The sequence below is a fragment of the Schistocerca gregaria genome, chromosome 5 (assembly GCF_023897955.1).
Source record: "Schistocerca gregaria isolate iqSchGreg1 chromosome 5, iqSchGreg1.2, whole genome shotgun sequence".
NCBI classification, from domain to species: Eukaryota; Metazoa; Arthropoda; class Insecta; order Orthoptera; family Acrididae; genus Schistocerca; species Schistocerca gregaria.
In genome coordinates, this window is record NC_064924.1 from 468,716,325 (window position 1) to 468,738,929 (window position 22,605).

General features: G+C 45.4%; 1 protein-coding gene across 1 annotated transcript in view; it reads left to right on the forward strand.

The window, feature by feature from the left end:
- LOC126271861 (neural-cadherin-like) overlaps positions 1 to 13,263 on the forward strand; it is a 238,919-nt gene extending 225,656 nt beyond the window's left edge. The window contains exon 2 of the mRNA XM_049974198.1: positions 11,483 to 13,263. Within this exon, the coding sequence (XP_049830155.1) occupies positions 11,493 to 12,950 (1,458 nt within the window). The 5' untranslated portion in view covers positions 11,483 to 11,492 and the 3' untranslated portion in view covers positions 12,951 to 13,263. The remainder of the gene's footprint in view (positions 1 to 11,482) is intronic.
- Positions 13,264 to 22,605: the final 9,342 nt, after the last annotated feature.

The window sequence follows — 22,605 nt, forward strand, 5'->3', positions numbered from 1 at the left end:
TTACTAGCGTGTTCCAATCACTTTTGAGCTTCCTTCTTTGGTGTTAAAACTGCTGACACGTGCTCCAATTTCAATACCAATTCCGTCAAAACGACGTTTGAGTAATCATTAAACAGTTCCAAAGCTGGCAGAAGAAGGTGCTGTTGGGGCAAATATTACAGTGTTGCATATTAATTTCTGCTTTTCAGGCTAACAATCCGTATCCGGGACTAAGTTGATACGAACCTCAGCTGTTGCTTCGGCTGTTCTAAACTACCTCCTGATATTTGTCTGTATAGCTATTATTCGATTTTTGTGGACTGTTATCACAAAGATTAAATAATGTTACCTATGACGTTCTAAGCCATTTGCCTAGAATTTTGTCAAGCAAATTTCTCAACTTAACAGTTTCTCCCCCCCCCCCCTCCCATGCTGTTGCTGCACTCAGAGAGAAGTGTATCGACACGTGAATGTATTATTAAACTTTGATATTTCATCTTGGCACACAGTCCGCAAAAGAGATTGTGCACCACGTAGCCGATTATTTATTGTTTATTTATCGATTTTCTTAATTCCAGTGAAAGCTCTTGACAAGTTTGTTAAATTCGATTTAAATCCTATGGAGAACTACATGTGCAGCACAGCCACAATTACAATTCATAGGCGCTCAAACAGCGGTGTATCGGAATTTGATTATCTTATAACCACAGATCGTTCTAAAAGACCTTATCTGAACTAAGAATCTCTTTTGTAAATAAGCAAATTAACTGTTCAGTATACCATGGAATACAATTGAGTGAAGAAAGATAAACTACGCAATACTTTACGTTTGTCAGTGACAGATGGGACCATTTTGATGCCGAAGACAACATTATTCCATTTTTTGTAAAATGTTTTCCCGGCTCTCGAATTTCTTTTATAATTTTCAAATCACTGACTTTTGTACATTGTATTATAACAAAATGTCATTTTGCACAGCTCCTTCACAAGTTGTATTCAGTGAGTTTTGTGGCAGTTAAGCGGTAGGATACAGTGTTTTCCGCAAACCTCATGTAGATACCATCTACGCCCTTAAATCACTAGCACCGTTCTCCACAGTTTTCGACATGACATATGTGTCATCTGTAGATGGGAAGTTTCTTTAGTAATCTGCAGTGTTTAGTCAAAGACAATTCACTACCAATTTATCACTCTAGTTTTAAACTGAAATGTTTCTGGAAACGCAGAAAGTATCGTAACTAGGTTTTCTATGTGTGCATTTTCGACAGTCGGTTATTGGTGTATATCGACAACTTTCGTATCTGTGTTATGAAGAGAGAAATTGATTACTTAATCGAAACTTTATAATGTTTCAACGGCATTACAGAGCCCATAGAAGGTACAAGTAGTGATACTTCGGTGTGTCACTTTTCGCAAAAGTAGCCAGGATGCGTCTACAGATGAAGTCCGTCTTCTACTCTCTTTGGGAACAGTTTGACTACAAGTATTGACAAATATACATTAGATAAGAATGTATGTGTGACGTCAGACTAACAACGCAACATATACATAAAGGAGAAACGAAATTATTTAATGATATGCATTGATAATGCATTGATATCAGTCGTAGCTTTTTTTTAAGTACAATTTGCCACAGAAACTGCCAATGAAACGGTACACTGATTTAATGTCACCTGCGGCATACCCATTACGATTACATTTATGTAGCTGTATCTCACAAAGCACTGATAAGTATTTAAATATTTTCCTTACTCCATCCCGTCTATCGTTAATCGTTCCATTCCTCTGAGGGTTACTATTAGTTTTCTAACAATGAACTCATTTAATGTCTATGTCTCACAGCCATAAGTTATACCTGGCGATATACATTGGTCAAGAATTGTTTTCTTCAGCTTAGCCGTTTTAGATTTCAAATACGAAGAGTATCTTCCATAAACTTACCAAACCAATTTAATACGACGAAATATTTCTGGTTTTGCTTCTCCCTTCATATTTACAAACTGACCCAGATAGACGTGTTCTGTACCCTTTGCACTTTACGACGGGTATTCAATAAGTAACACAACATATTTTTTTCTGAAAGCATTTTAATTTACTCATAATTCCAATGTACCATATTATTCCCCATTCTTTTGGCTGCAAAACACTATTTTTCAACATCATCTCCATTCAGTGCGACGGCCTTGCTCCACGATATTGTAGTCCTCTGCGGTAGCACTCCAATGGTCGACGTCGGAGCCAACATCTTGCTGAATCATAAAATCCCATCATCTACGTACAGTTTTCTGCGGAGTGCATCCTTGAATGGGCCAAACCCGTTGCTCTTTATGATCTTCTGCTGGACGGCGAGGAACTAAATGGTTCAAATGGCTCTGAGCACTATGGGACTCATCTGAGGTCATCAGTCCCCTAGAACTTAGAACTGATTAAACCTAACTAACCTAAGAGCATCACACACTTCCATGCCCGAGGCAGGATTCGAACCTGCGACCTTAGCGGTCACGCGGTTCCAAACTGAAGCCCCTAGAATCGCACGGCCACACAGGCCGGAGGCGAGGGCACAAATCTCTGAGTTCCACAAATGGTGGATGAGTTTCTCAGTACTACCAACAGAGACGTCCACTTGTGCAGCGAGGTGGTTTGATTGTGATCCGTCGATCACATCGAATGACAAGAGTACGCACGTTTCAACACTGGAGGTGTCACAGCTGTGTGCGGGTGGCCGGCAAGCAGGAGATGGGACGGGTTTACGCGACCTTGTTTGATGATGGCAGACGCCTCACTCAACGAATCACCGAGCTTTTATTCAGTGTCAGATCTCCGTAGATATTCTGCAAAGTACCCTTGAATGTCTACGATGCTCTGGTTTTCCCCCAAAAGATTTTCAGTGTCAGCTCTCTGTTTGAGACTCACTTCCGTTACTATGGAACTGCCACCAGTCGCAAATTCGTGAAACTTAGGAACTGAAGCGGTAATATTACACCATGTCCCACAGCCAGCCCCACATTTTTCAATCGAATCTGGGTGGGAAATAAAAGCTGTGTTTCACAACTTATTAAAGGCCCATCGTATTGCCCTCCAGAGTCCATTCATTCATTTTGACTGGTTTTTTCACGCTCATTTTCGACCAACGTCAGAGCAGACTAACACAAGTCCGCTAAGCAGTATTTGAACTTCGGTTGTATTATTTTCATAGGGAACAGTATCGTCAGCAGAGCTGTGATTATTTAATCTCTTTCCCAGAACTTGTATTTCCTTTGTTTTCGAATTCAGTTTAGACACTGCTTTTTCTAGAACTGCTGAAAACAGTTTTGAAGATATAGTCATCTTGTTTACATTTTGTGTGTGCGGTTTTGTGTGTGTGCACTTTAGCGACCTAGGTGGATACAGAAATAAGAAGGGTATATGTAGAAGGTGGCGCACGAAAAACCGGCCCTGAAGTCCACACTGCTTGTCAATAATGCACGAATTGTTTCCCGTCACAAGCAGATACAACAACGAATAAATAAACGTAATAATAAGATAGTAAAGAAATAACAAATAAGCTAATGAAAGTTCAAAATTTACTGAATTAAGCTTATTTTTTACGTTACATTCCGCTAGATGCTGAAAATGACGTTGCGCTTGAACACACATTTCCACGCGCCGTAATATGTTAATGTAGACTCTGGGCAACTCTGCCGCATCAGTTATCAAAAATTTCATTACGAATCTTGTCCTTCAAGTCCTCCTGCGTAAAGAGGTTATTCCCGTACACTTTTTCCTTCAGACTGTCCGCCCTGATAGCTGAATGGTCAGCCAGCACGGTAACTCAGCGTGTTAGGTCAGTGGGTTAGCTGCCCTCTGTAATAAAAAACTGAGTTAATGGATCAACGACGAACTGAAACGGGTGTCTTGCGACGTCCGCCCCGAGCAGATACAACGAACGAGAACTAACAAAATGAGATTTTTTTTTAATGGTCAGCGTGACAGGCTGCCGTCCTAAGGGGGCCGGGTTCGATTCCCGACTGGGTCGGGGATTTTCTCCACTTACGGACTGGGTGTTGTGTTGTCTTCATCATCATTTCATACCCATCCGGCCCGAAGGTCACCCAGTGTGGCGTCGAATGTAATAGACCTGCACCAAGGCGGCCGGACCTGCGCCGCAAAGGGCCTCTCGCCCAATTACGCCAAACGCTCATTTCCTTTTTTCCTTCAGACTGCCACAAAGATGAAAGTCACAAGTGGTTCGGCCCGGCGAACGCGGCGGCCACAATCCCTTTCCTGACAGTATTTTCTCCTGTTATTATTCGTAAGATTGACTTGCGTTAGGTGTGACAAGTCGCCCCATCCTGTTGAAAGACAGCATAAGTATTTTCATGGAGGTCAACTCCCGTAAACTTCTTCAAAGTTTCGCATATGCACAGCAGTGTTTACCGTTGTTTCAAAAAAAAAAAAAAAAAAAAAAAAAAAAAAGGTGGGACCCACAGTCTGACTTGTTGAACACGGCACACCACACTCCGAATTTTTCATCGTGAAGAGGTTCCTCATTCATTGTAGAGGGATTGTTAGTTGACCAATAGGTAGTGTCGTGGGAGTTCACATGTCCATGTATCAGGATTCATCACTCACGAAATAGAGCAGCGGATCCAACATTCCACTCTCAATTGATCGACATTACCAGCTACAGTAATGCACAAGGTCTATAAAAAAAAATCGCTATTTCATCATGGCAGGATGATACAACAAACGGTTTGGAATTATGTCGGAATAAAAACAGTCCTGGATGCAAAGTTATTTAATATCGATAACGTGCTTCAACTTTTTGGAGCAACATCATATTTTGCAAAAGTAGTTGAATATGCAACTCAGCCCTCGTAAAGCCGTATAAAATGGCCGTGGCCGTTCGTGCAAATCGACGATGTTGAGTTGTTCTAAACGATAAATGCTCGCTCACACAGTGTCCGTGAAACTCTACGTGCAGCAGCTTCCCTGGTCAGCACGATTTGTGAACTTGTTTCTAGTCGAGCATGTGTGGGATACGATGGGATGATAAGTGAGTAATACGACTCGGCGACCAACACCTCTTAAGAACTACACTACTGGCCATTGAAACTGCTACTCCGAGAAGAAATGCAGATGATAAACGGGTATTCATTGGACAAATATATTGCACTAGAACGACATGTGATTACATTTTCACGCAATTTGGGTGCACAGATCCTGAGAAATCAGTACCCAGAACAACCACCTCTAATCGTAATAACGGCCTTGATATGCCTGGGCATTGAGTCAAACAGACCTTGGATCGCGTTTACAGGTACAGCTACCCCTGCAGCATCAACACTATGCCACAGTTCATCAAGAGTAGTGACTGGCTAGTTGCTCGGTCACAATCGACCAGGCGTCTTTAATTGGTGAGAGATTTGGAGAACGTGCTGGCCAGGGCAGCAGTCGAACATTTTCTGTATCCAAAAATGCCCATACAGGACCTTCAACATGCGGTCGTGCATTATCCTGCTGAAATGTAGGGTTTCGCAGGGATCAAATGAAGGGTAGAGCCACGGGTCGTAAAACATCTGAATTGTAGCGTCCGCTGTTCAAAGTGCCATCCATGCGAACAAGAGGTGACCGAGACGCGTAACCAATGGGACCCCATTCCATCACGCCGGGTGATGCGCCAGTATGGCGATGACGAATACACGCTTCCAATGTGCGTTCACTGCGATGTCACCAAACACGAATGCGACCATCATGATGCTGTAAACAGAACCTGGATTCATCCTGAAAAAAATGACGTTTTGCCATTCGTGCACCCGGGTTCATCGATGAGTACACCATCGCAGGCACTCCTGTCTGTGATGCAGCGTCAAGGGTAACCGACGCCATGGTCTCCGAGCTGATAGTCCATACTGCCGCAAACATCTTCGAACTGTTCGTGCAGATGGTTATTGTCCTGCAAACGTCCCCATCTGTTGACTCAGGCATCGAGACGTGGCTGCACGATCCGTTACAGTCATGTGGATAAGATGCCTGTCATCTCGACTGCTAGTGATACGAGGCCGTTGGGATCCAGCACGGCGTTTCGTATTACCCTTATGAACCTACCGATTCCATATTCTGCTAATAGCTATTTGATCTCGATCAATGCGAGCAGCGATGTCGCGATACGATAAACGGCAATCGCGATAGACTTTATCAAAGTCGGAAACGTGTTGGTACAAATTTCTTCTCCTTACAGGAGGCATCACAACAACGTTTCACCAGGCAACGCCGGCCAACTGCTGTTTGTGTATGAGAAATCTGTTGGAAACTTTCCTCATGTCACCACGTTGCACTTGTCGCCACCGGCGCCAGCCTTGTCTGGATGTTCTGAAAAGCTAATCATTTGCATATCGGAGCATGTTCTCCCTGCCGGTTAAATTTCGCGTCTGTAGTACGTCATCTTCGTGGTGTAGCAGATATAATGGCCAGTAGTGTACGTGAACAGGTCGAGCAGGTGTGGAATAACATATCCTAGGACTGTATTCGCCATCTGTAAGATCGATTGGATGCTACAGTCAGTGCGTGCTCTGCCGCCCCTGAATGCTATCGGTGCACTAATTTAAGTGTTACAGCCTGAGTCGCTACGCAGTACCTCTGAATCGCTTGTGCTGTTGATCTGTAAACCTGTATATGTAATCATTTCGTGCACTCCATATGCAATGTTTCAACAATAAATCTATAGCGAACTAGAAATTTCTAAGAGGGTGTACAATTTTTTCCGCCAGTGTATTAAGCTGACACGTTTTAATCAAGTCTCGACGGCTGTCGTACTGAGAGTACAAAAGGTAGTCGCTACTGCTTCGAAATAACACACTCCTGGAAATTGAAATAAGAACACCGTGAATTCATTGTCCCAGAAAGGGGAAACTTTATTGACACATTCCTGGGGTCAGATACATCACATGATCACACTGACAGAACCACAGGCACATAGACACAGGCAACAGAGCATGCACAATGTCGGCACTAGTACAGTGTATATCATCCTTTCGCAGCAATACAGGCTGCTATTCTCCCATGGAGACGATCGTAGAGATGCTGGATGTAGTCCTGTGGAACGGCTTGCCATGCCATTTCCACCTGGCGCCTCAGTTGGACCAGCGTTCGTGCTGGACGTGCAGACCGCGTGAGACGACGCTTCATCCAGTCCCAAACATGCTCAATGGGGGACAGATCCAGAGATCTTGCTGGCCAGGGTAGTTGACTTACACCTTCTAGAGCACGTTGGGTGGCACGGGATACATGCAGTCGTGCATTGTCCTGTTGGAATAGCAAGTTCCCTTGCCGGTCTAGGAATGGTAGAACGATGGGTTCGATGACGGTTTGGATGTACCGTGCACTATTTAGTGTCCCCTCGACCATCACCAGAGGTGTACAGCCAGTGTAGGAGATCGCTCCCCACACCATGATGCCGGGTGTTGGCCCTGTGTGCCTCGGTCGTATGCAGTCCTGATTGTGGCGCTCACCTGCACGGCGCCAAACACGCATACGACCATCATTGGCACCAAGACAGAAGCGACTCTCATCGCTGAAGACCGCACGTCTCCATTCGTCCCTCCATTCACGCCTGTCGCGATACCACTGGAGGCGGGCTGCACGATGTTGGGGCGTGAGCGGAAGACGGCCTAACGGTGTGCGGGACCGTAGCCCAGCTTCATGGAGACGGTTGCGAATGGTCCTCACCGATACCCCAGGAGCAACAGTGTCCCTAATTTGCTGGGAAGTGGCGGTGCGGTCCCCTAAGGCACTGCGTAGGATCCTACGGTCTTGGCGTACATCCGTGCGTCGCTGCGGTCCGGTCCCAGGTCGACGGGCACGTGCATCTTCCGCCGACCACTGGCGACAACATCGGTATACTGTGGAGACCTCACGCCCCACATGTTGAGCAATTCGGCGGTAATTCCACCCGGCCTCTCGCATGCCCACTATACGCCCTCGCTTAAAGTCCGTCAACTGCACATAGTGTTCACGTCCACGCTGTCGCGGAATGCTACCAGTGTTAAAGACTGCGATGGAGCTCCGTATGCCACGGCAAACTGGCTGACACTGCCGGCGGCGGTGCACAAATGCTGCGCAGCTAGCGCCATTCGACGGCCAACACCGCGGTTCCTGGTGTGTCCGCTGTGCCGTGCGTGTGATCATTGCTTGTACAGCCCTCTCGCAGTGTCCGGAGCAAGTATGGTGGGTCTGACACACCGGTGTCAATGTGTTCTTTTTTCCATTTCCAGGAGTGTAGATGATGATTGGCGGGTGAGAGTGAACCGTCTAGTACACGGGGACTGTTTTTCGTGCCATACCCTGTAGTCATTTATTTTCGTCTTTGGGTGTTAATGTAGTCCTTTTTTTTAAATTCTTCATTCAATCTATATTATTATAAATGATAAACTACTACCTTACATAATTAGTGGTTCGTACTAGTGTTACAATAATTGATTGTTCCAGGTGATCTGCAATCTACAAGTAGTGTGTTAGTAGCTGATCTGCTACGGGCAAGTTATGTTGTTAGTTTTAACTACTATGACTCCGTATTGAGGGTATTCTAAGCTAATCAACTACACTACACTACCTGGAACGTTACAGGCTTGTCCAGTTTGATATAAACCTACTACGAGATGGGCATGTCCAGCGAACTGATCCCAGTGGGGGTGCCCATAGGACTTTGCTGGCCCAAAAGTCAAAAGTCTTTAATTATCGCCGTAGTCTTCAATCTGTCTAATATTTTTTTTTTTTTTTTGTCCTCTGACTGGTTTGATGTGGCCCGCCACGAATTCCTCTCCTGTGCCAACCTTTTCATCTCAGACTAATATTTACAGTCTACGTCCTCTATTATTTGCTGGATGTATTCCAATCTCTGTCTTATTCTATAGTTTTTACCCTCTACAGATCCCTCTAGTACCATGGAAGCCATTCCCTCATGTCTTAGCAGATGTCCTATCATCCTGTCCCTTCTCCTTATCAGTGTTTTCTACATATTCCTTTCCTCTCCGATTCTGCGCAGAACCTCCTCATTCCTTACCTTATCAGTCCACCGAATTTTCAACATTCGCCTGTAGCACCACATCTCAAATGCTTCGATTCTCTTCTGTTCCGGTTTTCCCACAGTCCATACAATGCTGTACTCCAGAAGTACATTATCAGAAGTTTCTTCCTCAAATTAAGGCCGATATTTGATACGAGTAGACTTCTCTTGGCTATAAATGCCCTTTTTGCCATATCTAGTCTGCTTTTGATGTCCTCCTTGCTCCGTCCGTCATTCGTTATTCTATTGCCTAGCTTAACTTGGTCTACTTCGTGACCATCAATCCTGATATTAAGTTTCTCACTGTTCACATTTCTACTACTTCTCATTACCTCCGCCTTTCTTCGACTTACTCTCAATCCATACTCTGTACCCAATGGACTGTTTGTTCCGTTCGGCAGATCACGTAATTCTTCTTCATTGACACTCAAGATTGCAGTGTCATCAGTGAATCGTTTCATTGATATCCTTTCACCTTGAATTTTAATTCCATTCCTGAATCTTTCTTTTACTTCCATCATTAGTTTTTCAATGTACAGATTGAAGAGTAGGGGCGAAAGGCTCCATCCTTGTCTTACACCCTTTTTAATACGAGCAACTCGTTCTTGCTCGTCCACTCTTATTATTCCCTCTTGGCTGTTGTACATATTGTCTGACCCGTCTCTCCTTATAGCTTAGCCCTATTTTTTTCAGAATTTCGAAAATCTTGCACCGTTTTACGTTGTTGAGCGGTTTTTTTCAGGTCGACAAATCCTATGAACGTGTCTTGATTTTTCTTTAGTCTTGGTTTCCATTGCTAACCGTAACGTCAGAATTGCCTCTCTCGTGCCTTTACCTTTCCTAAAGCTAAACTGATCGTCATCTACCGCATCCGCAATTTTCTTTTTCATTCTTGTGTATATTATGCTGGGAAGTAACATGGATGCATGAGCTGTTAAGCTGATTGTGTGATAATTCTCATACTTGTCAACTCTTGCCGTCTGCGGAACTCTGTGGAAGATGCTTTTCCGAAAGTCAGATAGTATGTCGCCAGACCCATACGTTCTACACACCAACGTGAATAGTCGTTTCGTTGCCACTTCCCCCAATGATTTTAGAAAATCTGATGGAATGTTACCTATCCCTTCTGCCTTATTTAATATGACGTCCTCCAAAGCTCTTTTAAATTCTGATTCTAATACAGGATCCCCTATCTCTTCTTCTATCACATCTTCCCCCTCATAGAGGCTTTCAATGTATTGTTTCCACCTGCCCGCTTTTCCTCTGAATTTAACAGTGGAATTCCCGTTGCACTCTTAATTTTATCACCCTCGCTTTTAATATCACCGAAGGTCGTTTTACCTTTCCTGTATGCTGAGTCTCGCCTTCCAACAATCATTTCTTTTCCGATGTCTTCACATTCTTCCTGCACCAATTTGGTCTTAGCTTCCCTGCACTTCCTATTTATTTCATTCCTCAGCGACTTGTATTTCTGTATTCCTGAGTTTCCTGTACTTCCGTCTTTCATCGATCAGTTGAACTATTTTTTCTGTTACCCATGGTTTCTTCCCCCTGGCGACTGGCGTGGGACCCTACCGAGGGTGTTTCACAGATACAAACGAGGTACCGAGCGAGGTGGCGCAGCGGTTATACACTGGACTCGCATTCGGCTGGGCGACGGTTCAATCCCGCGTCCGGCCATCCTGATTTAGGTTTTCCGTGATTTCCCTGAATCACTCCAGGCAAATGCTGCGATGGTTCATCTGAAAGGGCACGGCCGAGTTCCTTCCGCATCCTTCCCTAATCCGATGAGATCGATGACCTCGCTGTCTCGTCTCCTTCCCCAAAACAACCCAACCCAAGAAACGGAAGTGACCAGAGAGGCAGCTTCCTATACCAACATGACAAAGGACGGACAGGACGATACTAAGAATAGAAACCTCTTTGCTTTTAGAAAGCATAGCTACCTTTTCCGACGTTGGTCCTACTGTTCTCTAGCAGATAGGCTTGTCTGCTACCATCAAGCTTGCAACTAGAAATACATTTCATCATTCATCCTTTCACGCAGAAGGGAAGGGGGATGACAGTATCTTATCATATACAGTATATAAAAGAAAGCGGATGTAGGTTCCGTATGAGGCTGTGTGACATGAATTACATATAAACTGTATTTTAAAGTGTAGTAGTGTGACAGATCGTTCTTGATTATGTGTAAAAGTAACACGTTCCACTCCTCAGTCTCCTCCCAGATAGTCAGAAAGACCACAGTAAATTTAGAAGTGGATTGTATGCCGTAAATGACAACAGTTTTAAGAAATTAACATGAAAGGAATCCAATAGAGACCTTTCACGGGTTGAAACCGGTTGGCGGTATAATAATAATAAATCCGGTTAATTATTGATTGATGGTAGTGATCGCTGCTTCTCTCCACAGCCATGTTGTCCAAACATGTAAGTGAAGGTGTGCCCGTGTGCTTGCAGGCGTGTGGCGATGCCTGGCTCTCGGCTGGTGGTGGCGGCGCTGCTGCTGTGCTGTGCGTGCGCGGCGCCCGCAGACGCCACCGCGCGGACCAGGACTCCGCCGCGGCGCCGCAACGTGGCCGTGCTGGCGCACGACACGCGGCCCGGCTTCGACGTGCGCCAGTTCCCGAAGGGCCACAGCTACCAGCTGCTCGACACCGGCTTCTCCGACTTCTTCGCCCTGGTGCCCGGCGGCATACTCATGACCACGGCGGACCTGCGCCCGCTGCTCGGCCGCAACGTCACGCTCGCCGTGCTGGAGGACGGAGGCGTGAACCGGACGCTGGAAGTGGCCGTGCTGGACCGGCGCGACATGCTGCGCTTCGAGGAGCACCGCGAGCCGGCCACGGTGGCGGAGAACGCGCCCGCGGGCACGCACGTGGCCGCGCTGGAGCCGGCGGCCGGCTGGCGCGGCGGCCCGCTGCTCTACCGGCTGCTCGTCGGCGACCCCGGCGGCGCCTTCCGCCTGGAGGCGGACAACGGCTCCAGCGCCGCGCTCGTCACCGCCTGGCCGCTGGACCGCGAGCAGCAGGCCGACTACGAGCTCACCGTCGAGGCGGAGGACGCCCTGGGGCTGGAGCGCGCCATCACCACGCTGCGCGTCTTCGTGCTCGACGAGAACGACAACGGCCCCGTCTTCTCCAGCAAGGAGTACCGCTTCCCCGTCGACGTGGGCTGGGTGCCGCCGCCGGGCCGCTTCCGCACCGTCGGCAAGGTGTCCGCGACGGACGCCGACGGCGACCGCGTCGTCTTCTCCCTGGGCGCGCCCAGCCGGCTGGTCGTGATCGTGCCGCAGACGGGCGAGCTGCTGCTGGCCGGCGACCCGCCGCAGGAGGACACCGACTACGAGATCGTCGTCGAGGTGCACGACCTGCGCTCGCCCAGCCGCACTGCGGTCGAGCCGGCGCGCGTCTTCCTCCAGTTCAACGTGCCGCCCCCGGTCCAGCAGGATCGAGAGCTCCTGGCGATATCTGCGGAAGAGGAACTCATCGACGACATCGAGAAAGAGGTCGAACCCGGCCCGGACCCGGAAGAAGTGGCTCAAGTCGTGCCGAGCGTGCACCGCATCACCAAGCGCCGAGTGACCCGCGCCGTGCGGCCCACCAAGAGGATAGAGTTCACGGAGGCAGACGGCGAGACCGAGGGCCGCGTCGTCTTCCAGCTGGAGAAGGAGACGGAGCGCGAGACCTTCAAGATCCGCGACGAGAACCCCTGGGTCACCGTCGAGCCCAACGGCGCCGTCCGCGTCAAGAAGAAGTGGGACTACGAGGAACTCGGCCCGGAGAAGACCATCGACTTCTGGGTCACCATCACCAACGCAGCAGCAGCTCGTAAGTACTACCGTCCATTTTCAATTTCTTCCAGCAGACAGATTCTCTCCTGCGTGGCTTTAACGGTGCACGTTCGTGAAATTGACCTAAAATTTTAGCTTTCAATTTAAACGGGTGAAAAAGGTTTACCTATGTTTGTCACTTGTGGAAAAATGAAGTCTGTAACACTGCATGTAATATAAAAGAGAAAAGCCCTAAATGGCTAACTGCAAATAATCGTAGGTAAACTTCACAGTACATAGCAAATCCAATTTACAACAGTTGTCTCTTCACTTTTAAGAGTTGACAAAACAGGGTTCCCTACCGAAGTCAACCCTGGAAGATGATACACTACTGCCCATTAAAATTCCTACGCCGGTCGTTGTGGCCGAGGCGCTTCAGTTTAGAAACGTGCCACCGCTACGGTCGCAGGTCCGAATCCAGCATTGGGCATGGATGTGTGTGATGTCCTTAGGTCAGTTAGGTTTAAGTAGTTCTAAGTTCTAGGGGACTGATGACCTCAGACGTTAAGTCCCATAGTGCTCAGAGCCATCTGAACCAAAATTCCTACACCGCGAAGATGACGTGCTACAGACGCGAAATTTAACCGACAGGAAGAAGATGCTCTGATATGCAAATGAGTAGCTTTTCAGGCCATTCACACAAGGTTGGCACCGGTGGCGACACCTACAGCGTGCTGACATGAGCAAAGTTTCCAACCGATTTCTCATACACAAACACAAGTTTACCGGCGTTGCCTGGTGAAACGTTGTTGTGATGCCTCGTGTAAGGAGATGACATGCGTACCATCACGTTTCCGACTTTGATAAAGGTCGGATTGTACCCTATCGCGATTGCTGTTTATGGTATCGCGACATTGCTGCTCGCGTTGGTCGAGATCCAATAACTATTACCACAGTATGGAATCGGTGGATTCAGGAGGGCAATACGGAACGCCGTGCTGGATCCCAACGACCTCGTATCTCTAGCAGTCGAGATGACAGGCATCTTATCCGCATGGCTGTAACGGATCGTGCAGCCACGTCTCGATCCCTGAGTCAACACATGGGGACGTTTGCAAGACAACAACCATCTGCACGAACAGTTAGATGACGTTTGCAGCAGCATCGACTATCAGCTCGGAGACCATGGCTGCGGTTACGCTTGACGCTGCATCACAGACAGGAGTGCCGATGATGTACTCAGCGATGAACCTGGGTGCACGAATTGTAGAACATGTTTTTTGCTTGCATATGATGTCATTTCTGGTAACCTAGAATCTACTCTGTAGGACTCAACATGGATTCCGGAAACAGCGATGGTGTGAGACCAAACTCGCTTTATTTGTTCATGACACCCAGAAAGTATAAGATACAGGCTCCCAGGTAGACGCCATTTTCCTTCACTTCCGGAAGGCGTTCGATACAATTGCACACTGTTGCCTGATAATCAAAGTAAGAGCCTACGGAATATCAGACCAGCTGTGTGGCTGGATTGAAGAGTTTTTAGCAGAACACAGCATGTTGTTCTCAATGGAGACACGCCTACAAACGTTAAAGTAATTTCTGGCACGCCACAGAGGAGTGTTATGAGACCATTGCTTTTTACAATATACACAAATGACTTATTGGGTAGTGTAGGAAGTTCCATGCGGCATTTCGCGAATGATGCTGTAGTACACAGAGAAGATGCAGCATTAGAAAATTGTAGCGAAATGCAGGAAGATCTGCAGCGGATAGGCACTTGGTGCAGGGAGTGGCAACTGACCCTTAACATAGACAAATGTAATGTATTGCGAGTAGATAGAAAGAAGGATCCTTTATTGTATGATTCTATGATAGCAGAACAAACACTGGTAGCAGTTACTTCTGTAAAATACCTGGGAGTATGCGTACCCAATGATTTGAAGTGGAATGATCATATAAAATTAATTGTTGGTTAGGCGGGTACGAGGGTGAGATTCATTGGGAGAGTCCTCAGAAAATGTAGTCCACCAACAAAGGATGTGGCTTACAAAACACTCGTTCTACCTATACTTGAGTATCGCTCGTCAGTGTGGGATCCGTACCAGGTCGGGTTGACGGAGGAGATAGAGAAGTTCCAAAGAAGGGAGACGCGTTTCGTGACAGGGTTATTTGGTAAGCGTGATAGCGTTACGGAGATGTTTAGCAAACTCAAGTCGCAGACTCTGCAGGAGAGTCGCTCTGCAACGCGGTGTAGCTTGCTGTCCAGGTTTCGAGAGGGTGCGTTTCTGGATGAGGTATCGAACATATTGCTTCCCCCTACTTATACCTCCCGAGGAGAACACGAATGTAAAATTAGAGAGATTCGAGCGCGCACGGAGGCTTTCCGGCAGTCGTTCTTCCCGGGAACCATACGCGACTGGAACAGGAAAGGGAGGTAATGACGGTGACACGTAAAGTGCCCTCCACTACACACCCTTGGGTGGCTTGTGGAGTATAAATGTAGATGTAGATGCAGATATATAACCAAGTGGACGAGAGCTGCTCTTCTCTCTTTCGTCCGTTGTCGTCCGGTAATTGGCGGATTGTACTCAGCCAGCAACTGACCGAGGCCAAGTAGGTATCTTCATCCTCAGCGCTGGTGGAACTCGCGCAAGTGGCGAGTTTCTATGGCACTGCTGCCAGCTTGCATCTTTGCGCCTGCGGTGATTTTGCCCTGACTGCGTCTTTTTCGGACGACATAGAAAAATTTCTCAAAGTTTCAATGATGAAATCGCATCAGAAGTGCCTGAAACGTAATTACATGTGTGATGCGACCTTCCAATTAAGCCCATTTTTTGGAACAACACTTCAATGCTAGCTCGGTGAACAACGATTCCGTGGAGTAGGTTCAAGTATGATTCTGTTCCGTATCGAGTAACACTGCCTTCACAACACTTCCTGCAGAGGTTACGTTATTTTCACGGCACAAAAAAATTGCATGTAGCGAGATGCAAACCCACACGTCACGACGCTATAAACCACGACGTTATTCACTACACTTTCTTTTCCAAAACTTTATTTAACAGAATAACGGTACACAAGTACACGACAGAAACCTATGTACAACAAAATGATAATTTTATGACTTTTTGTGCACTGCAACGTATCATACGTGAGTCTTAAGTACTGATAATTGTGGGAATATACCTATCTGTATATTTTATCAGGGTCTCTGTGTGTAAAATTTCATCAACTTTTAATGTACACTAGCACTTAGTCTTGTGATATTTGCCTCCTTTCTTCGCCAACATAGGCTCTCTTGAAGGCTTATGTAGTTGATGCGTTATTAATTGACACTTAATGATAATGGTAACGTGTGGGTGATAAATTTTCAATGCTCCGTTACCTTGAAACGGCATACTGCAAATTATAATAAAATCGTGTTTCATGCTTAATTTGTAAATTATTGACGATAACAACTCACTCCTGGGAGAAAACTCTTATATAATGCCATTAACCGTCGATAAATCATTCCAGACATTTAATTACAGTAAAAATTATAATAAATCATTCCAAAAATTACCTGTTTTTCTGAGTCTTCTATAGATGTGCATGAAGTCTTGTGAGAGGCCCGTATCGAACGCTGACGAAAGTCGGTAGCCGATCATGCGATTCTCGATATTGAGCGTGACGTCACAATGACGTCACATTTGCAGTAAGTAGTGTGAAACGGGTGCTACCCTTCCGTATCTTAAGAACAGTAACAAACCTACTGCTTCGTTTATGAAGAAGCAATTCTAGTTTTGATTTGTGCTACTGACGGACAATTACTCAAGTGTTCGATTCTGTCATCCTTCAGCAATGCCACGGTCACAAACAATGTATAGAAAACTAGATAAACTCGTTTTCAGACGTTAGTGAATGCAAGACAAGTGAAACAGCAAGAAACCAGCAATGAGAAATAGATTTACAGTGACTCTCTGCAATTGAAAAGTCATTTGAAGACCTGGTAAACGAAAGAAGGCGGAAAGCAAGAAACCAGCAGAGGAGTTTGTGGGGGTAGAGGACCCTGACAACAAATATGGAGTCTTCTGAAGAGATGACATGAGAAAAAAACGTTAGACTGAACTTCAAATAGCATTTACTGAAAATTTTGTTTTTTTAAAGTTAGTGTACCTTTTTCTCAGAATATATGAAGGCGAGAATTATAAAATTTTGTGAAATTATTATATATACCCAATAAAAGTAGTCCCAAGAGCAAATTTTGAAATTCTGAGTATAAACTGAGATATGGGTAAAGTGATTGTATTTTGCATCAGTTTTATATTATACCTACAGAATTATAATTAGAAAGTTATTAACATTCTCCTCTTCGATATATTTAAAAGACTTCGCCAGAAAAACTTACAATATGCAGAGATTAAACAGAATTTTTTTTTTAGAAATCTTTTGCATAGTTTCCCAGATAAAGGAACACATATCACTTTTTAAGAATAAAATTTTTAAGTTCCTTAAAAAAGTGAAATACGTATAATCCAAGAAACTTACCAGTAAATGTGTTGATATCACGTAAAGAGTGTTACAAAATTTAATTGCCGTATCTTTCTAAATTGTGGTTTTGGTGCGTATTTCAAATAGTGCGTTCTTTTTCATGAACGTCCCCCGTTAAAGCGAACTATATACATCGCATTATGATTTACTTAATAAGATGTTGAATCTTTGTGTGGAAGGTAATCTACCAAATTGATAACTTTACTTTCTATACGTGATTTTCAGGACCGGGGCAGTGTTGGGTAATTGAACCGAAACAAAGAGAAATTTGAGATTTCTTTCCCGGAAATCCCTTTTTTTTTTGGCTCCAATTACTTACCATCCCTCATTTTTACTCCATGTTACAGCTTGATCAACGTCCTGGCGAGACTTGAAAGTGAACCAATCCACAGGTGAACTTTTTCAAGAAAAATAATTTCATCCTACGATGAAAGTTTTCACCGTTGCTGCCCTAGTTGCTCGTGAATCTTCCGCGTTATATGGTCGTGATCCGTCAGACTTAATTCCTCCAGCCGTTTCATCAAGATGTCAAGCGTACATCTTCAGTAGTGCTCCTGGCTATGGTGAGTCTTGGTGTCTCTCACGATGTCCGGGGAAACATCACAAACGAAAAATTTCATGGACCACGACTGTACAACACAGAAGATTCACAGGCAACTAAAAGTAATCCCGGCCTTAAGGTGTACTTGGAAATTCTGTACACGTTTGCAATACGTCCGGTAAAGCTACCTCACTCGTATAAATCATTCATGGTGCCCGCGTAGCGAAAACTACCAGCAAAAATTGTGACCCGACTCCCACAAATGCTGGATAATTCTAACATTACTACTATCCAATCCAAATTGTCACTTCCTTTCAAGATTCGATACAACGACGATCGAACGGTGAAAAGGAGAAAAAAAGCTAAAGCTTTATAGGTAACTGATACTGAAATAAATATTTTTTTAAAAAGTAGTCTTCAGGAAGCTACGGGAAAAGATAGCTATTGTTGACCCGTTACCCAAGAAAAAGCTTGATGCTAATACATCTAGATAAAATGGTGTAGTCCGTTATTTCATCCACATTTTTAACGTAGCTTTTTTTCCTGCGTTACGAATATAGTCGGCCATAAACCAATACAGGTCCATGAAGTTACACTTCAGGGAAAAAAAAGATAACGACGCACCACGAAGGAGTTTAGAAACTTGGTCGCAAATTGATATTTATACAGTTATCGACGAAAAACGCAAAACTGTAAACTATGGATGGATGAATGTGTGACGCTGCTGCGCAATTTCACCGCGCAACTGGCTAGGTTGGTAGACAGGTGACCTGTCGATACCAGGAGATAAAGTGTTTGTATATTTCATTCTGTGTACTCGTCTGCACTGTAATTATGCATCCCACAGGCGCGTGAACAATATACTCAGATCAATAAAATTCTTGTCCGCCCCTGGTAGTTGACTGGTCAGCGCAACAGAATCTCAATCCCCAGGGCCCGTGTTCGATTCCCGGCTGGGCCGGAGATTTTCTCCGCTCAGGGACTAGCTGTTGTGTTGTCCTAATCATCATCATCATTTCATCCCCATCGACGCGCAAGTCGCCAAAGTGGCGTCAAATCGAAAGACTTGCACCCGGTGAACGGTTTACACGACGGGAGAGATACACTAAGATGAAGGCCACTTTCAATAGCGGCCGAAACATCTTAAGTTTTACACGTTCAGAGTTCAGAGTGTGGTTGTAGATTCAGAACAATTTTATTGACGGTGACAATGGCCGAGGAAGCCTACGCTTACAATATACGCAGAGGTCAGCGTTTGAGAAACGGTGTGAAGTTGGGCGCAAAGAAGTTGGTTAGAGTAATCGGCGAATCGCTCGGCATTTGAATAGGAACGATGCCACTGTCCGATGATGTTGGCAGGATTGTGGTGTTGCGACACACTAGTGACATCAAGGAATCGACACTGTAAAACCTCTGCTCATACACATTTATTTTCACAACGTCCATTAACACGGAAAAAGTTATGTATCCGCTGCAGAGGGCAGCACAATCTACAGTCTTAACACAACACCAACAGATGGTGTAAGACTCTTTATTCCTCGACAATGGGGCACGAGGGCCGGGCACAGCGTCAAGAAGGAAGCGAACGACCTCTAGAGTTTACAGAATGAGGGGACCGAGCAGTCATCAGAGAGGCACCCAGCGCCCCAGATTCGTCATCACCAATGCGACGTACAAATGGTGCTTCGTTCACCACAAGGACCATAAACAGGCGGCTCACATAAAAGGGGGCGTAGAAGAGGCCGCCCTTGCGTCGAATACTGTTGACCTCCACCAGTAGTTCCATATCAGCGCACATTCCGCTGCAGAGTGAAAATTACATTTTGGTAACTCCCACAGGCTGTGGATAAGCCATGTCTCCGCAATACCCTTTCTTCCAAGAGTGTTAGTTCTGCAAGGTTTGCAAGAGAGATTCTGTGAAGTTTGGAAGGTAGAAGATGAGGTAGCGGCGGAATTAAAGCTGTGACGGCGAGTTGTGAGTGGTGCTTGGGTAGCTCAGATGGTAGTGTACTTGCCCGAGAAAGGCAAAGGTCCCGAGTTCCAGTCTCGGTCCGTCACACAGTTTTAATCTGTCAGGAAGCTTCACTAATGACCTCTTTACACCAACAATCTCATTGATTTGCGTAGAAAGAATTGTCTTCAGTGATGAGCCGCTCTTCGAAGTGCGTACCGATGATCAGGGAAGATATCTTGAGACGCCCCAGATAGCGGTAGGATACCAGTCTGACTGTGAACCGCCGCCAGTGATGGTCTGGAGTGTCACTTCATGACAGGACCTTTTTGATTGTCATTTGCGAGACCCTTACAGCGCAGCGGCAAGTCGACGATATCTTACTCCCCGTTTCGTTGTACTTCACGGCAAGCCTTTCGGGGCTTACATTTCAGTATTTAATGGCATTTGTTTGTATTAACACACAAATATTACGTTCTGTACGTACAGTATGCTGGGTTCCTTTTTCTTTTGGAATAATGTAAACACGTAATGCGTAACTGTTGATACAAACAAATCTGCTTAGATGATGAATGGATGTCTCGTTACGTTTCCTTTCGAGTTAATATCTAATAATTGTTTTGCTTCAGTCCTCAAGAACAAATGGATGCGATTCCCATGTGAACTGAAACCGTCTTATAATAGATACAGTATGTTTTCCGGACATGGGCTTCTATTGAAAATATTACACTACTGGCCATTAAAATTGCTACACCACGAAGATGACGTGCAACAGACGCGAAATTTAACCGACAGGAACAAGATGCGGTGATATGCAAATGATTAGCTTTTCAGAGCATTTTTTCGGATGAATCCAGGTTCTATTTACAGCACCATGATGGTCGCATCCGTGTTTGGCGACATCACGGTGAACGCACTTTGTAAGCGTGTATTTGTCATCGCCATATTGGTTATCACCCGGCGTGATGGTATGGGGAGCCATTGGTTACACGTCTCGGTCACCTCTTGTTCGCATTGACGACACTTGGAACAGGGGACGTTACATTTCAGATGTGTTACTACCCGTGGCTCTACCCTTCATTAGATCCCTGCGAAACCCTACATTTCAGCAGGATAATGCACGACTGAATGTTGCAAGTCCTGTACGGGGCCTTTCTGGATACAGAAAATGTTCTACTGCTTCCCTGGCCAATACATTCTCCAATTTTCTCAGTAATTGAAAACGTCTGGTCAATGGTGGCCGAGCAACTAGCTCGTCACAATACGCCAGTCACTACTCTTGATGAACTGTGGTATCGTGTTGAAGCTGCATGGTCGGCTGTACCTGTACACACGATCCAAGCTCTGTTTGACTCAATGTCCAGGCATATCAAGGCCGTTATTACGGCCAGAGGTGGTTGTTGTGCGTACCGATTTCTCAGGATCTATGCATCCAAATTGCGTGAAAATGTAATCACATGCCAGTTTTAGTATAATATATTTGTCCAATGAATAGCGGTTTATCATCTGCATTTCTTCTTGGTGTAGCAATTTTAATGGCCAGTAGTGTATTTACTTATCCCTCTCTACACGTCCTTGAAACTTGAAATGGCGTATTCCAAACAGCCTGTATTTGTGCAATCGCATGTGGATTCTAAGATCGTGTGGTGCTCGGGAACTTATGATCAATGACCAAGAATATTTTAATGAGTATTAACGATAGACTGCCTCTATAAATCGTTTTACTAATTTTTGCGATTGGACAAATGAAACAAAATTAGTTGTCATCTTAAAATTTCACGATTCTCATTATGCTGAAGCATTTGAACCAACTCACTCGGCACGTTGTTATGCACTGTTTATTGGATAAGCGTTAGAGCTCACGACCGATGGAGAATCAGCCAACTGGGACGACGTCCTCAAGACGCGAGGTAAGCATATTGGCTACAAGTCAGTTACGAGAGGTGGGGTCACATGCACTGGACTCCCATATGTAAATCACACGTAGCATCACTGTGTGGCCCCGCCTACATGTTGTGGTAGGCGATATTTCGAACATTCATTCCGCTGTCTGCTGCAGTAGTGCTACAACTTGACGCAAATACCTCATATATTTTTTTAAAAAATATGGAATTCCTTAGTATAACGAGCCAAACAGGAATGTTACAATTATCCTCGAATTCTTTTGATTTAAATCACACCGGAAAAAAGCATTCGCTGTAGCAGAGATTCCACGGGATGCCCTACTCTCCGGAACAGCAGATATCAGCACAGGTCCCCCAGAATCTCGTGACGCGTGTCAGAGTGGAAACCGAACGCTCCACTTTCCACCTGGAGAGTCGTTAAAAGTTTTATTGCTAAAGTTTCTCCAATAGCGGGACGGTCATGGAGGGACTCAGCATATTTAAATTTAAAAGAAGTATCCAGCGTAATCGACAGTTAGAGGAACGGTCCTGGCGTATCCGTACGGAAAGTGAGATACGGGATTTATGGAGTTAATATTGTGCCTCGTGGGCCGTGCCGCGGGTATTACAGGAAGTCGTAAGTTTCTGCGGCGTCCGGGCGTCTCTTCCCTGCCTTCCGAAATGTGAGAGCTTTATCGTCCGGTCCTGAGTAGGCGTTCTCGCCAAGTCTCTGCGACAATTTATGCGCTTTATTTCGAAGTTTGAAGAAAAAGTTATTTAAACGCGGTGCAGAGTTTCTCTTGGATTTATCAACGGTGGAACTTTGTCGTTCACTAAGCTGCAATAACCCCCGTTGTCAATTTCTTCTCAGATTACTGTCTCCACTGAAGTGAGGTTTACCTG